At 49.8% G+C, this 17,707-nt stretch overlaps 1 protein-coding gene across 1 annotated transcript; it reads left to right on the top strand.

Annotated features, from left to right (window-relative positions):
• Positions 1-963: 963 nt before the first annotated feature.
• Positions 964-10,575, top strand: KLHL40 (kelch like family member 40). The gene is made up of 6 exons (XM_054390170.1): positions 964-2,109; positions 5,248-5,408; positions 7,036-7,143; positions 8,847-9,032; positions 9,571-9,717; positions 10,464-10,575. Exons 1-6 carry the CDS (start codon positions 964-966, stop codon positions 10,573-10,575), a joined length of 1,860 nt encoding a protein of 619 aa, XP_054246145.1.
• Positions 10,576-17,707: the final 7,132 nt, after the last annotated feature.

A 17,707-nucleotide genomic window follows, 5' to 3' on the forward strand; every position in this document is an offset into this window, starting at 1 on the left:
AAATTACTCCAGAGGAGAATCATAGAATCATTTTGATTGGAAGAGACCTTTCAGATCACCAAGTCCAACTGTTAACCCAGCACTGTTAGGTCACCACTAAACCATATCCCTCAGCACCACATCTACACAGCTTTTAAATCCCTCCAGGGATGGCGACTCCACCACTGCCCTGGAGAGCCTATTTCAGGGCTTGACAACCATTTTAGGGAAGAAATTGTTCCTAACATCCAACCTAAACTTCCTCTGGTTCAACTTGAGGGCGTTTCCTCTCATCCTATTGGGAGAACAAAGGACAAGCCTGTGTAGAAAAGCAGCCTTGGGAACAATCTGGATGGAGCTAGGGATGCCACCAAGCCCACAGAAGACTGCATCTTTCCAGCTTTGACTTCACAGTCTATTTTCAGCACAGCAAAAGGTTCAGCAGCTTGGGAGCAGTGTGTTTATTGGTGTCAGAAGAGGGTCCCAGCCTTGCCATTAATGACCCAGAAAGCAGATTCTGATGTCTGAGTCATCTGAAGGCAGTTTCCCAGCAGCTGAGCCGATGGGGTCGCACACATCTCCCATCATGGGGACAGTAGATAAAGCTCCTGCTGCAGTGACTCATGGGCTGACAGCCCCTTCCTGAAGCATGGATGCTGGCAGTACAGCTGTTCCCCCACCACCCTCCCCTCCTCCTTGTCCCATGTGTCATATTAAGGGGTGATCGGCTTACACATGCTCCAGTATGGATTCCTTAAGCTTTGTAACGCTGTGGCTATATAAAGCCCTGTGCTGGGAGCTGAAGTACACAGACAGCTGCCATAGTGCCAAGCCTTCCACATTCCCAGTCTGCTGAGGGGTTGGAAGCTGGGGAGACCCACCAGCCCTGCTTTGAGTCTGTTTCTTCAGCAGGACCTCAGGTACAGACACACAAATACAGAAAGAAGAAGGACTGGGGTAAAAAAGCAGCGGTTACGTGTTGCCATGGGGTTGCCTTTTGATCAGGTGGAAGAATTACGGCTCTACCAGCAAACTCTCCTCCAGGATGGACTCAAAGACATGTTGGACCACAATAAGTTTCTGGACTGTGTCTTAAAAGTCAAGGGGAAGGAGTTTCCCTGCCACCGGCTGGTGCTGGCAGCTTGCAGCCCGTATTTTCGAGCGATGTTCCTCTCAGACATGGAAGAGAGCAAGAAGAGGGAGATCAGTCTGGAAGACGTTGACCCGGATGTCATGGGCAAGATTCTTCATTACATCTACACCTCTGAGCTGGAGATCACTGAGCAGAACGTGCAGGACATCTTCTCCGTGGCCAACATGTTCCAGATCCCCTCCATCTTCACCGTCTGCGTGTCCTTCCTGCAGAAGCGGCTCTGCCTCAGCAACTGCTTGGCCATCTTCAGGCTGGGCTTGATGCTGGACTGCGCCCGGCTGGCCGTGGCCGCTCGCGACTTCATCTGTGACCGCTTCGTGCTGGTCTCTCGGGACCAGGAGTTCTACCAGCTCTCCCCCGACGAGCTCATCGCCGTCATCTCCAGCGACTCCCTCAACATCGAGAAAGAGGAGAGCGTCTTCGAAGTGGTGATGAAGTGGGTGGAGAGCAAGGACCGGGAGAGCCGGCGGAAGGCCTTGCCTGTCATCTTCGAGAGCATCCGCTTCCGCCTCATGCCCGGCGACTACATCAAGGACCACGTGGAGAAGCACGCCCTCGTCAAGTCCAGCCCAGAGCTGCTCAAGAAACTGCAGATGGTGAAAGACGCCCAGAAGGGCAAATTCACTGTGGTGAAGAAGAAGAAAGTGAAGAAAAGTGATGAAAAGCAAGAGAAAGAGAGTGTCGTCAACGGAGCAGTAGACGAGAAGGAAGATGCAGAGGAGGATGCTCTGCCAGGGATCCTGAACGACACAATGCGCTTTGGGATGTTCCTCCAGGACCTTATTTTCATGGTGAGCGACAGTGGAGCAGTGGCCTACGACCCCACTGCCAACGAGTGCTACTTTGCCTCCCTGTCTGCTCAGATCCCAAAGAACCACGTCAGTCTGGTGACCAAAGAGAATCAGATCTTCATTGTTGGAGGACTGTACTACAATGAGGACAGCAAAGAGGATCCCATGAGTTCCTACTTCCTACAGGTACTAGCTTTACCTTTCTTTTGGGGTTTTTTTTTGGACCAGTCTTTAGGCCCCTATGTGATGCCAATAACGTTCATTGTTATGTGATGCCAATAATGTTCATTGCTGTGTGATGCTAAAACCCAAGTTGTTAATGAAGGTGAAACATCTGAGTTGCTTTACTAGAGAATCTTCTCCCTATATTTTTGAAGCACTGAAAGGCGGTTCTGGTAACTGAGAAAGGAGGTTGAAGGAGCAGGTATTAAGGAATAAGCCTTGATCCAAATACTGAATAAAGGACCATTTTGGAGGTTAGTGGCATCAGGTCTAGGTTCTGCTTTATGTTCTGTGGTTATGAACCCCCAGCAAAACCCAAGGGTGACTCTGCCAGGAAGAGCAGCAGCTACAGCCACAGAGCAAACAGCCCAAGGACACAGGGTATGTCCCTGCCCACCAACATGTGCCCTGTTTCTAGTGCTCTTCTTGTGCTAGTTCCTGCTCAAGCTCTCTGCTCTGGCCATTTCCATCATGTTGGGGAGGGGGTAGACATGCTGTGACGTCCTTTGGGATCCTCCACAAGAGCAGTGATTGCTTTAGCTCAGCAGCAACCAGAGCTGTGAGCAGACTGAGCTGTGTGCCTGCAACCTGAGCCCCAGCCCAGGCTGTGACCCAAGAGCACTTGCTCTGTAGACAGCTAACCCTTAGAAGAATTCAGTAAATCCTCTGCTCTTCCCCCATTCCCAGAAATCCTTTTGTTCTCCCACGGCTCACATCTATTCTGGGAAAAAACACTAACATGTCCATGCAGAAAGGATGAAGTAAGGGTAGATCCCAAGGTGAGACATACCTGAGCCATCAGGAAAATGGGGCCAGACTCTTCTCAGTGATCCCCAGTGACAGGACAAGAGGTAACAGGCAGAAACTTGAACATAGGAAGTTCCATCTCAACATGAGAAGTGGGAGAGTGGTGGGAGGGTACTGGAGCAAGCTTCCCAGTGAACTAGTGGAGTCTCTGTCTCTGGAGACTTTCAAGGCCCACCTGTGCATGTACTTATGTGATCTGCTTTAGGTGACCCAGCTCTGGCAGAGTGGTTGGACTTGATGATCTTTCAGAGGTCCCTTCCAACCTCCACCAGTCTGTGATTCTGGGATGCTGTTGCATGGGTAGGGTTGTCTGCATCCTGGTGCCTGTTGTTGGACCATGCTTGTCCTCACCTGGACAGGGTCAGGCTTTGGAGGCTGTGCAGCCCATGTGAAGTCTGTGAAACTAGAAGTCAGCAGGAAGAAAACGCAGCCCTAGAAAGGAGGATGGAGGGTGAAGGCAGTAAGAGTTCCAAGGGACATGCTCTTTGAGATGCAGCCATTCACAATGGACAACAGGTGATAACAGGAGATGTGACCAGCTCCATCACTTCCCTGAGACAGGCTGCTTTATATTCAGCCAAAGCTTGTGTCTGGAGAGCAAAGCTCCACCAGTCAAGCTGCTGGCCAGGCAAAGTCATTCCTTGAGCAGCAGTGAAGGTCCACAATGTCCTGGGCTGTTTCAGCATGACTGCAGCAAGTGGATCAAGGGAAGTGATTATTTTTTTCCCTTTGATCATACACTTGTGAGTCCACATCTGGATGCTGTGTGCAGTCTGGAGGTGCCCTGTATAAAGCAGACGTTGAAGTACTGGCATGAGTCTAGCAGAGGTCAACAAGAGGGTTAGAGATGCAGAACTGGAGGTACAAGAAGAGGTTGAGCTGAGTGTGATCAGTCTGGAGAAGGAGAAGGGGAGATCTCACTGGTGTCTGCAGCTGCCTAAGGGAAGGGGTCACAGAAGAGGTATCCAAACTCTTCTTGGTTTTGCACAAAAATGGGACAAGAGGAACTGGCTACTGGTGGCAGCAAGGGAAATTTCAGTTAGCTGTGAGGAGAACCTTCCCCACAGAAGTGGTGGAGTACTGGGATAGGGATCCAGTGAGGTCACAAAATCTCCATCCTTGGAGACATTTAACATTTGGCTGCACAAAGCCCTGGCAACCTGCTCTAACCCCAAAGCTGCACTTGCTTGAGCATCAGGGCTGGATGAAAGACCTTTGAAGGTCCTCTCAGCCTAAGTGATTCTGTGATTCCAAGCTACCATCAGCCAGATTTTATATTCAGCTCCCAGATTGCCACTGACTCAGTAGCAAACACCTTGGGCCTCATTTTTAGCTCCTTCCCCACAACAAGGGGACACTGCTTGCTGTGAACACAAGTCCCTTGGCTGGAAGGTGCCATCAATCTGCAGAGGTGTAGTTTACTGCTGTTGGCGCCACTACATAGCTCAAGGTTTCTGTATGAGAGAAGAGTCTTTGAGGCTTTGGTCAGCTAACCTTCACAAAGATGTAGAGAAGCAGCTGCATGATGGACTCTCAAATCATTCTGTCAGTGCAGCAGCATCTTACACCTTCTAACTTAATGGCTTAGTGGGCATGGTGGTGTTGGGATGATTGTTGGACTTGATCTTAGAGGGTCTTTCCAACCTTAATGATGCTATAATCCTATGACTCAGCTTCTGGCCTCCCTGATTTCACATTCCTCCTGCTGAAGTCATCAGAGTTAGGTCAGTGGTAGTTCAGACTGAAGGGCAGGCACCAGAAGATAAACATGCTGATAAATCCCAGAGGCCTTGCCAGTTTTGTCAGGACAAAAGGATTCCATTGACATTTCAAATGGAGAAGGGTGTCCTTAATTTGTCACTTCCAAGATTTATGACTTGAAAACAATGCTGAACCCATCAAGAAGCAGGAACTATCCTGATGACTGAGCTGCAGGGGTTGCACTATAAATAGTATATATGTGGACCACAGCATCCAAAGAGACAATAGCCACAGGCACTCAGCTGAGGCCAAGTCTTTGGAGGCAACCCAGCAAGCTGAAGCTCTTTGGCCTCAGCCCATTGCAAACAGTCACAAAACATATGTGACATACAGATATGCCTTGGGTTTGCACTAAGATGTCCCATCCTGCACCAGATGGCAAAGAATGGGCACAAACTTACATTGCAGAAAGGGCCTACTGAGGTGACCACACTGCATGTGGCAATGGACTTTGCCCTCGGCCTCTGGACCCTGACTTTTGCTGAGCGACTGTGCTGGGTGAGCAGCCACTAATAGCCATGTGTTCCCTTTCAGTACGACCATCTGGACTCAGACTGGCTGGGGATGCCGCCCCTGCCCTCCCCTCGCTGTCTCTTTGGCCTGGGAGAGGCAGAAAATTCCATTTTTGTGGTCGGAGGGAAAGAACTGAAAGAGGGGGAGAAGACCTTGGACTCAGTCCTGTGCTACGACCGGCTGTAAGTGTTGGGGTGGGAGTGGGGGGTGGGAGGGCGTGCACAGGAGAAGGGGGAGCAGCTGCTGTGCAAAACGACCCCAGCTCTCCAGGGAATGAAAGGTTGCAGAGCTAGGGCTCGAACTCTGCAGCTAGATGTGGGACCACTGGGACTGTCTCAAGCTCTCTGACCCTGGGGCTCCGGTCTGCCTCTCACCAGCTGCTGCATTTGTTGTAATTGAACCTCCTGGAGATGGAAGTCATAATGGGGATATTATGTTATCAGGGAGAGAGATTAGTGATGCTCATGTGAGACCTGTGCAGAGGAGTAAGAGGAGTTTCTCTTTCTGCCCTTGCCTGTTGGTTGGAAGCTCAGTAGCATTTACCATGATCTCACCAGGAGTGGCTTAGGAACAGGAAAGTTGTGTTGGAAACATTCAGAGGTGGTACTGAATGGCCCATCAACCATGACACCAAGCTTAATATCTGATTATTTTGGGACAATAAGCTCTGCCTCATGTTTGGTCATGAGCTTTATTAAAAGGCACCATCCTGCTCTGCTTGCAGGAGACAGAAACATACCAAACCTGCTGCTCTCTGTCCCAAAGAAGCAGGGCAGTAGGTATTAACAGCCCTTTGCTTGATCTGTATTTAGACCTGAGGGCTTCAAGGATTTGAAATCAGTTTAGTCCCCACAGAATAGGGCATTTATCTGCCCCTGCAGACTCTGAGAAAGGATGTAGCTGCCTCCACTAAGTGCTCAGGGGGTGGTTTGTATACTGATTTGAAGCTGATAGAGATGTCATCAGCACCACTTCTATTTTCTAGCATTATTTAGGGTGAGATTTTAACTGTGACAAACCTGGAGAAGGCAAACTGCTGCTCTGTGGGATCAAATATTTGCCCAGAGTGGTTGGGCAATTAGAAAACACTCAGTTCTTAGGTAAAATTTGGGGGCTACACACAATCATAGCACTGGTTTTGGATGGAAAAGACGTTTCAGATCATCAACCACGAACCCAGCACTGCCAAGTCCACCACTACATCCTACATGTATGAAAACTGCAGATGAGTCTAAGCTACATGGGCATGAGCTGACACCTCTTGAGAAACTGGGCAGCCCTCTTTGGGTACCAGTTTCAGGTTTCCAAAGCTCCATCACTGCTCAGCTGTTCCAGAGCCAGCTCAGAAGCTTCAACACAGCACTGCCAAATGTGGCCATACCCACCCCCTTGTGGGTTCTTGGTGTTGGCCAGCCAAAGCAAGTGGAAGGCAATGGCCAAAAAATAATCTGGTCTCAGGATCTTACACCTCTACATCTCACTGATTTTGCATTTTTTTTTTCTTCCCATCATGCAGAAATCTCTGTCTCATTTGTGTTCAGCTATAAAAGAAATGAGATCCTGGTAGAAGTGTCTCCACAAAGCCCAAGAGCAGGGAAAGCTGCAGAAAACAATGAAGAGTGGCATAAACGTTCTGCATATTTCATTTTCCCTTTTTCCCTAGGATCACAGAATTTACTGGATGAGCCTCCTCTTGTGGAGAACCTCCTGGTTTTGATATCAAGTCAGGATCTGTGCTCACCTCTAGGTCTGTAAAGTGTCTCTCCCAGGAAGATACAAACCCTTTTGCTTCCTATCTTTCTGATCCAGGTCCTTCAAGTGGGGTGAAGCAGATCCCCTTCCCTACGCAGTCTATGGCCATGCAGTGGTATCACACAAGGACCTTGTCTATGTCATTGGTGGCAAAGGAAGTGACAAGTAAGTCAAAATGCAAGAGGGATTCAGGGAGCTGTCCACCAAACAAGTGGGAGTGCAGAGCATGAGGTTGTTCTTCCCCAGCCTGCATGCTATGGGTTAAGGAGGGTTGGATGGAGCATGAGATGTTGTTCCTTCCCTCTCTGCTCACTTCTGTGACTGGAATCCTTTCTAAGACCTTAGAAGTCCTATAGGGACATTAGGAAGATGGCATTGCCCTTGTAGGAGGGGGAATGGATCACCCCATTTTGCTCACAGCAAGCAAATATTGCACAGATGATTGGGAATGGCACTGAAGAACAAGAAACCACTTCAGTTAAGGGTCTCCTGTCTTGGACTTGTGGAGCTGCATTGTCTTAGTAGCTAAATCCAGATGGGGATTTTTAACAAGAGTGAAAAACCTCAAAGCTGACCCCCACCTGCTGTCCTGCAAGACAAAGACTCAGGAGAAAAAGGCTCTCTTGGGGAGCATGGCAGCAATTGCTTTGCAAGGCAGAAGTGTGACTGTTTGCAGAGCAAACATGCCATAATCCAGCAAAGACACGTCCTGCTCCAAAAGGATTGCAGTCTGGAAAGAGTGAGCATGCACACATTGCTGTCCAGGGGAACGGGGACATTACTGATGATATTTCATACAATCATAGGATGCTTTGGGCTGGAAGGGACCTTTGAAGGTCATCTAGTCCAACCCCCCTGCAGTCAGCAGGGACATCTTCTACTAAAGGAGGCTGCTCAGAGTCCCATACAAACTGATCTGGAATGGTTTCAGGGATGGAGCTTCTACCACCTCTCTGGGCAACCTGGGCCAGGGTCTCAACACTCTAATTGTGAAGAATTTCTTCCTTACCTCTAGTCTTCCCTCTTTTAGTTCAAACCCATCACCCCCTGTCCTGTTGCACCATCAGGTTGGATCAGGAGTACTGGAACACTGATGGCTGTGTGTGAGGTCCTGAGAGACCTTTAGCTGTGTGAACTCACATCCAGTTGTGTGAGCACAATGTCAAGATTTAGGACTCCTGTCCAAAGTGGGCACAGGAGGAGTGGACATGTTAAACACACCAATGATGTCTCCAGGCATGGGAACCCTTTCTGGAGCCCCTGTTACAAGAAGGATCTGGAGGTGCTGGAACATGCCCAGAGAAGGGCCACGAGGATGATCAGAGGGCTGGAGATGCTCTCCTATGAGGACAGACTGAGAGAGTTGGGGCTGTGCAGTCTGGAGAAGAGAAGGCACCAAGGAGACCTTCTTGTGGCTTTCCAGTATCTGAAGGGGGCCTACAAGAAAGATAGGGGGAGGACTTTTTAGGGTGTCAGGAAGTGATAGGACTGGGGGGAATGGAACAACAATAGAAATGGGTAGATTCAGATTGGATGTTAGGAAGAAATTCTTCCCCATGAGGGTGGTGAGACACTGGCACAGGTTGCCCAGGGAGGTGGTGGAAGCCTCATCCCTGGAGGTTTTTAAGGCCAGGCTGGATGAGGCTCTGGCCAGCCTGCTGTAGTGTGAGGTGTCCCTGTCCATGGCAGGGGGGTTGGAACTGGATGATCCTTGAGGTCCCTTCCAACCCTAACAATTCTATGGTTCTGTGATGTGGAGGAGCAAAATCCTTTCTGGAGACCACACAGGCTTCCCAGCAGACATCCCCAGTGCAAAGCTGTCCCTTGGCAGGTGACTGAGGTTCCTTTTCTCTCCCATCTTTCTCCAGGAAGTGTCTGAAGAACATGTGTGTCTACAACCCAGCCAAGTTTGAGTGGAAGGAGCTGGCCCCCATGAAAGCTGCCCGCTCCTTGTTCGGAGCCACAGTGCACAAGGACAAGATCTTCGTGGCCGCCGGTGTGACTGACTCTGGCTTGACCAACGCAGTGGAGGTCTACGACATTGCCACCAACAAGTATGTGCCTGAGCACACCTCTGGGGATTAGTCACACAGGGAGCAGCTGTGGGTTGGAAGCAACTTCCAACCATCCTGCAGTTTGCTTGCAACTCCTCCCAGTTCCCCGGTTGCTCCCAGTCTGTATTCCTCAGGCAGTTGCCATCACCAGTGCCACTGCAGCTGGGCTGTGGGTCATCTGTAGGCTCATCTTCAAAGCACTTTCACCAGCTGCTGCAGTCCTTGGGTTCACTGCAGGGCTGCAGCTTTATCTTGGCAGCTTCTACCAATGCCATGAACTCTGTCTTTGGGCTGGCCTTGCAGCTGCAGTCCCACCACTGGGACCTGTTGGTCCATGCTAGGTGTGCTTCACAGCTCGTCTACTTGATGCAAAATGAAGCTGAACTATGATGATGAAGCAGAGCTAACAACAGTCAGGGTATGCTCCCATCCCAGGTAGACCTACGCAGGTTAAACTGTCACAGGTTAATTCAGTCCCTGATTTGAGGCCAGTCTCAGCATGGGGTGCTCTAACATGTCCCCTCTCTTGGTGTGGCAGGTGGGACAGCTTCACTGAGTTCCCGCAGGAGCGCAGCTCAGTCAGCCTGGTGAGCTTGGCTGGGGTGCTCTACCTGCTTGGAGGGTTCGCCACGGTGGAGACTGAGTCAGGAGAGCTGGTACCAACAGAGCTGAACGACATCTGGAGGTGACAATCATCCCTGGGGCTGTCCAAGGGAGCATGGGAGGGTTGCTAGAGAGAACAGACAGCTTCTGTCTTTCCTGCTGTCTTCAGTGTGAGATGGATGCTGTTACCCCAGCAGAAGGCTGCAGGCTCAGTGCAGGGTCCCTGGGTGAGAAGTTTGCCCTGTGCTGTGCTGGAGGGCACATGAGGTGATTCAGTGATCTCTTCCAGCCTCACGTAGCAATGTTCCCGGGAAAAATCTGCCCCTTCAGCTTTGTTGCCTGGAGCCGATTCCAGAGCTGCCCTTTGGCATGAAGAGACTTTTGTGCAGTGCATCCTCTCCCTGGGAAAACCACAGTCTTACCTGTGAGCAGAAAGCACCTTCTGATGGCTTCTTATGTAGCATTAGCTGCTCCTGTCCTTCACATCTGTGGCTCTAGAGCACCCTCAGCAGGCACCTGCTGGCCTTCACCACGGACATTCAGACTTGGAGCCATCAACCCATTTCCCAAAGGGAAAATAGAGTCTCTCCTGTGAGACTGTGTGCTGATAGCCATGCTCCCTATCCATGCCCACATCCAGTGGCAGCCTAGTGCTGCCAACCAGAGGATGCCAGGACTAAAAGTCCCCACACAGGTCCTACCTTGTGGCCAAATAATGTCTGTGGGACACCACACCATGAACCAGGGCTCCACCACTATGGAGAACAACTGAAACAAAGGAAAGGAGAGGCTTTTCTGACTGTTAACTGTCTGTCTGTCCCTCCCCAGGTATGATGAAGAGCAGCAGAAGTGGGAGGGGGTGCTCCGGGAGATCCAGTACGCCTCCGGTGCCACGTTCCTGCCCGTGCGCCTCAACGTGCTGCGCCTGACAAAGATGTAGCCAGGAGTGACTTAGGCTTTGTTCCATGGAGGTCTGGGGCAAGGAGGGATGGGGGGAGGTGAGGCCATGCTTAGCAGAGCAGAGATGTAGCATCTGGGAAGGACATTGCATCTACGATTGGTATCTTTTTCCTCAGTCAAATGGGAAAGGGGAGGAATTATTCTGAAGCCCTAGGGGAACTTGAAGGTAACTAGAGCTGGGAGCTGGAGCCTGCAAGGAGCTGGGGTAGACTGGAAAGCATTGAGCAGTGAGTTCTTCCAGTCTCAGCAGAGAGGACAAAAAGATCATACGCTTGTTCTGCTTCTTTCTCCATGTTTCTCCCCAACCTCTCAACCACTGCTGAACCTCCCCAGCCAACAGTGGAGGCAGAAAGTGGGTCCTAAGGGACTAAGCAGACAGTCTGCAGGGAAGGGGGGTTAGAAAGTATTTCCTCACCTAAAGCAGCTGTGAGGACGGTGATAGAGCCCACCCTGGGGAGGAAAGGGAAAGGTCAAAGTTAAGTGGTACATGAGAGACCTGGGAGGCCTTTGATGAGTTCCTGAGTGATGAGGACTGTTGGGATGAGACACTTAGAAGAACACATGAACACAGGCAGCAGAAACACTTTGGAAGTTGCAATGGAAAGAAACTAGACTTAGTTCTCTGCCTCCACCTTGACTCTGGGCTGAGGAGAGGCCAGGAGCTGAGATCTGCAGAGAGGAAGAGTCATGCAAGTAGTAGGGTAGGAAAAGGGGGAAAGAGATGAGCAGGGGTGGCCATGTGTGTTCATCTCCAGCCTTTTGGGCTTCTCACCTGCAATCATAGATCACAATGTCCTCACTTATGGTTGGCCAAGTGCTGTTTTTCAGGGAAAGGTTTTATATTTATGCTGGTTCTCCTATTTTTAATGTTCTGATGTTTTTTTAAGAGTTTCTACTAGTTTGCTAAGTACATGGAGATCTCAGACATGTTTGGCTCAAAGAGAGCTTCCTACTGAGGAAAAATGTGTACTTTTTTTTTTTTTTTAAGTTATCCATAATGTTGTTTTGATAGAAACACAAACATGCTGGCAGCAGGACAAAGATCTGCTAGAGCAAAAATCTCCTGATGCCCACACCATCTGACCAGAGGTTTATTTAAAAATAAATTACTAGCCTGTTTCAAATCAAATCCCCTGTGTTTGCATGTTGATAAAAGCTGTAACCAAATGTCTACAAGGAACGAACACAAGGACCAAGCAAAAGCTGCAATGAACACATGCAGCAAAGCAGCTCTATGGAGAGCCCCAGCAGAGCCCCAGCTTTTCACAGGATCATAGAATGGGTAGGGTAGGAAGGGACCTCCAAAGTCATCTAGTCCATGCTCCCTGCAGTCAGGAGGGATCTCTGCATCTAGAGCACGTTGCTCAGAGCCCCAGACAACCTGACCTGGAATGGGTCCAGGGACGTGGCTTCTACCACTTCTCTGGGCAACCTGGGCCAGTGTCTCACCACCCTCAGCATAAAAATTTTCTTCTTTCCCTCTAGTCTAAATCTCCCCCTTTCTAGTTTGAACTCATCACCCCTTGTCCTGTCACAACAGGCCCTGCTAAAAAGTCTATGCCCTTTAAGTACTAAAAGGCCACAGGAAGGTGTGCCTGGAGCCTTCTCTTCTCCAGGCTGAACAACCCCATATCTCTCAGCCTGTCCTCACAAACAGAAGGGTTCCAATCCCTGCAACGTTTTTGCGACCCTTTTCTTCTTACTTTCCCATATTTGGGAGCTGAAACTTTAGCATTCAGATCCTTCCAGCTATTCTCCATACATAGGAGGACTAGAAGCTTACCTAGGACTAGAAGGAAGTTAGATGACCTCATTTTACCATGACCAGAAGTGACAATTAATAATAAAAGAGAACATTTACAAACCTTGCAAAGTGCTATCCTCCAAGTGGCATGAAAATTACACTATCAAAATACCATGATCTCTCTGGCTCAAAATGCACTCATGGAGAAACTAAAACACATTTGAGAGGAAAGCCAACTTGGCATGAGTAAAGGAATCAGAGTCTTGTCCTGGTTTCATTTTAAGGGTTTAAAAAGTTACAGGATAATCTCCTTAGAGGCCAATCACATCAGAAGAGTAATGAAATATTCTTCACAAGAAAAATAAATCCAAGGTGACTGGCTGTCACAAAATAGCTAAAAAAAAAAGGAGAGGGAAAAAAAGAAAAAGGCAAGAACAACCTTTGAAACAATCAAATGTGTGAAAAAATGAACTGCAAAAAAAATAATCACCTTCTAGCCAGATCTGCAGAAATTCCTCTGGGTGATTTCCAAGCTGAATGATGATGATGAATCCACCAAATGCAGGAGAGCTTGTGGCAGAAAAGAAAAATGAAGAATGAAAAACAATCCATGCACAGAACAACCTGCTTAGGATTGGGCACCACCACCTTTGCTTCAGCTTTTTTAGATGGATGCAGGATGGAAAGAATGGAAAGTCCACTTGGTCCCAAGAGAAGCTTGATCCCCATCCAACTCCTTCCAACTAGGCTGGGCTCTCCTGGGAGAAATCTGGACCCTCTGAAGTCACTGGGGAATGTTGCTGAGCCTTAATGAGTTGGTGTGGTGTGGTTCCCTCAAAAATGTCTTGAGCTGTGGTGATTAAAACTGGTCCCCATTCTCAGCTGCACACCACCCAACTGTCCTTTGGCTTCATACACTTCATAGGAGCTTAGCACTCCCATGTGGTTCACATCCATCATAAAGCTGCAGGAGATGCCACTGCTGGCACAGGGCAAGAAACCACAAAAGAAAAAATACTTGTTATATAATGTGACTCAGAAGAGCTTGAAATATGCCACTGCCTGAGCCACAGGGGCCAAATCTCAGTGTATGCAAGCCAGTGTTGGCCCAAGGAAGGTAACAGAGTTGCTCTTCACCCAACAAAAATCTGGCCTGGAGACAATCAGCACCACCTCACCGACGGGCTGCTTCACTCCAAAGGCAATCACAGACAAGAAATGCCAACAGGAATACTAAGAGGGCCATCACTCCTCATTGCTGCCTAGCATACTCCCAGCTAGACACACACAACTCCAGTGGCACAGGTCTCACCACAGCTAACTTCTCTAGGCAATGCCAGCAGCAAAGGAGGAGATGCATCCCAAGGGTGGGGGGAAATCATCTCCTCTTCCATTAGCTTTCCAGTATCAGTGCTGATGATAGCTGGTGAGGTTCCCACAGCTCCATTTTAGATCAATAAAGGCAGTAGGTGCTTTTGGATGGGCTCCTTTGTTTCCCCACTGCCTCTTGAGTAGCTCAGAGAGCCCCAGATCATAGCTCACACAAACCTCCTGGAGTCAGTAGGACCCAGGAGCTCAGCCCTCACCCTACCCTAATAACCCCAGGGCTGTAAGCATTGAGACTCTTCCTCTACCAACTCATGAAACTCATCACCCTTCCCTGAAGAGCTAGTTTTCTGTTGGCCCCACAACAGCCTAGCTGCCTCACACACATGCACACACCTCCCACCAAACTGCATGCAAAGTCTATACCCGTGAAGCAACACCAGCAGTCAACATGCCACGGGAAGCCCACCCTGCTGGGCACTGACTCCTCAACCAATTGCCTGTAAAGAGCCTTGAACAACAACAACCCCCCAAGCCCCCCCAAAAACCCCAAAAAACAACCACCCAGCCAAAAAAACCCTCCAAAACAAAACCAACAAAGCAAACTTCAGGTAACAAAGAAAGTGGTGGAGCTTTAGGTTTTCTTTTACAAAAGACAAATCGTTTATTGATTCAGTCCTTCCACTTGCAACCTCTTTGGTAACAGTCATAACACTTCCAGACTGGGAGCAGGCAGTGGGAAGGCCCATTTCTGACCTCTCACCACTTTCAAGAGCTCAGCAACCCCTGACGTGCCTTGGTGAGAGGCCAAAAGCAGGTTTCAAAGCATTGCCAAGGGGCCTGCCCTTTAAGGACAACCTAAACCAGCCTACCGTGACTTGTCTTGCTTATGGGTGGCCCAAAGAGCAGCTCCAGCACCCCCAGGCAGAAGATAGCTTACGATGGGGCCATATGATGGGGCCACACATTGGGCCCCTGGTGCCCCGGAGCTGTGAGCTGTGCCCTGGAAGGCTGCTTTGATGCACCTCTTGGGACCTCCTGTGGCCATCATCAAAGCAAGACTTGGCTGTACCTGTGGTAGGCAATGACTTGCCCAAGTCAGCCCCATGCTGATGGATTAAGCCAACCATCTCAGCTTCCCCCTCATCACACCATCCCAAAGAGAGTAACTGCTGTACTTGGAGTTAAAGATAAACATATATTGATTACACATGGTCATAAAAAAAAAGTAATAATAATACATTTCCTAGAACATTACTCGATGCTTCTGAAAAGCATCCAAGCTTCCCCTCCCCTCCCCACCTTCCCTCATCTATACAGAATAAAGTGCTTCATTTAGTTTGTTCACACTTAGCAGAGCCACCGATACACTCCTGGCTTCTTGGGGTAACTGATACTCAACGCTGGGAAACAATACAGAGCCAAACACCAGGCATGAGAAACCAGTTTGGAGGCAAGTGCTTGGGGTGTCATCTGTTTCCTTCAAGTTCCATGCTACTCAGGTTGGTCTAATTCCTCTTTTATTTTCCTTTCCCTCCCCCTCCCACCCCCCCTTTTGAATTATTAGTTTCTTCCTTTGTAAGTTTGACCCAACTCCTGTCGTGGTTCTGTGTCACCAGGCAGGGCTGCGCGTGGGGAAGCTCTCTCTGTCCGTGTGAACAAAGGGTGTCTGTCCATCTGTCCTTCCCTCGTCTTCAGGCAAACCAAGAGTTCCATCAGTGGAGTTGTCTAGCAGCGGATGCTCGTCTCTATTGCACTGTCACAGCCGTTCCCACCCACTGGCTGTCCATCCACCATCACCTTCCCACCGTGCTGGGGTTATGGCTGTGGTCCAAAGGGCCAGCTGTGCCTCATGGACACGATGAGGCTTAACTGGTCTGTGCTACCAGGCTCCTGGGATAGAGAAACCAAAGAAATGACCCTCCCCACATGATTCCCTCCCTCCCCAGAGTTCAAATGATGAAGGGGGAGGGGAAACTAAAACTGAAACCCGGACAGGTCTGGGGTTATGTGCAGAGGTGTCAGCTGAATGTTGCGTTGTGGCATGTTCATGAACTGGGTGATGGAATCAAGCCCCTCTCCACCCTTGCCATCTGTCGAAGAAGGGATGTGAGAGATTAAGGTGCAAGAGTTTAAAAAAAAAAACAAAACCAAACCCAAAACCATAAAAAGCTTAAAAACAATGGACTTGACTCCCCCACCTCCTGTCTCGTCTAACCCAACAAGTGCCAACCAGGATGGATAGAGGACAAGACACTGCGGGAGCGACTTGTTTGAGCTTAGTACATTAATGAAAACCAGACATGAAGAGACACACTGGGGCCAATAAGGGTGTGGACAAAAGGGCTCAGAAGCCATGTAGGACTCCTAGGAACTGCCCAAGGCCTTGGAGAGGGGAGGGAGCAGCAGGGATCTGGTTCTCCAAAGTGCTGTGTGCATGGTCACATCGCGACATCTCCAAGTGGCTCTAGGAGCAGGCTCTTGAGGGGATCAGACGCGGCTGGGATCAGTCACTGGGCTTTTTGCTGGGCTTCTAGCCTCAGCGAGGTCCTCTCACCACACAGTGACATCCAAGTGGGACAGGGAGAGGAGGAACCGTGACTGGGACAGGGCAGGTCACCCCCAGGTGAACGGTTCAAGGGAGCAGGTGTTGGGATGGGTGTTTACTTGAGGGGAAGCAGCCTACCAGCCAGGCAAGCTGATGGGCTCCATCACAGATGACCACACTGGTAAGGTGATCCCTCCTCAGGGTGCAGTGCTTCCATCTCATCTCAAGGCTGAATGAGGGGAAAGAAGCACAAGGGAGCCCAAAGGAATTGGAATTGGGAGGAGACTACATGGACCACTCTGCTGAGGCTCTGCAAGGGTGGTGCTTCTCTAAAACTTCTCTAAAGCAATCATCTTCTAGTCTGGGTCATGGTCCCTTCAGAAAGCCAATGGTAGTGAGCTCATTGGCCCTGGCTGCAGTGCTGGGGATCCACAGGAGCCCACCCAGCATGGGGATGAAAAGCAATTTGTTGCTCCAACACGTTAGTGGGAGCAGCGTTCCAGAGACATGAGGCACAGGGGCCACTACTCAGTAGGAGGAGCCACCAGGCACCTAACTCATCACCTCAAAGAGTGCTCAGGAGAAGAGCAGATGCTCCCCTTCCTGTTTCTGTTAGGTCAATGTTCCTGAACATCCCTGGTCAGTAAAGCCCCTGAGCAAGTGGCTAAATCCTCCTGTCCCTACAGGGAGAAGCTCAACACTGCCCAAGTGCTTTGATGATTCTGTCCAGGAGACAAAGCATCAAGACCTCTTGCAGAGCCAGATGTGGCTCACTGTCCCCAGCACCCTGCTATCACCTACAACAAGGTGCAAATGAGAAAGGGCTCTTGAAGCCCATTCATTATCCTCTCTTCCTTCCTGTCTATCAACAGCCCTGCTCACCACCTCCCTGACCTGACCCACATCTGCACACATGCACAACAGCCTGGGGAGTAGGGCATCAGCTGCAACACACCCCTTTTGGCCATCATGTCTCTGCCCATGCTGGATGTTCTGCAGCCTCTGCAACACTCCCTGACACCAAAGGGGACACTTCTGCAGGAAGGTAGACCACACAGCTGTGGTCAGGCTAGGCCAATGCATGATGCTCCAGGGCAGAGCACAGGAGACAGAAACCCAGCTTGGACCCCAGCATCCAACAAACAGGTAAAAGCAAAGCCTTCCTCTTCTCCTCCACCAGCATGAAGCCAGCCTGAATGAGTGAAACCAATGACCAACTCTTCAACACACACACTGTGGCCAGAGAAGCACTAACCAACACCACAGGACATCTCCAAACCAAACACAGCCTTCACTGGTCCTTTCTGGGCCCCTCAAGCCAGGGCAGGGCAACAGCCATGGGGAGAGGTGAAGCTTGGGAGAGTGATGTGGGAAACAAGTTGGGAGAAAGGGCCATTGTCATCATGCTGAAGGTGGTCTTGCTTTAGCTCTGAACCTTGCAGTGGGACCCAAGTGGGAGGTCACCCACCAGCCAGGTGGTTGTTTGAATTGTTA

The sequence above is a fragment of the Indicator indicator genome, chromosome 20, assembly GCF_027791375.1.
Source record: "Indicator indicator isolate 239-I01 chromosome 20, UM_Iind_1.1, whole genome shotgun sequence".
Lineage (NCBI taxonomy): Eukaryota > Metazoa > Chordata > Aves > Piciformes > Indicatoridae > Indicator > Indicator indicator.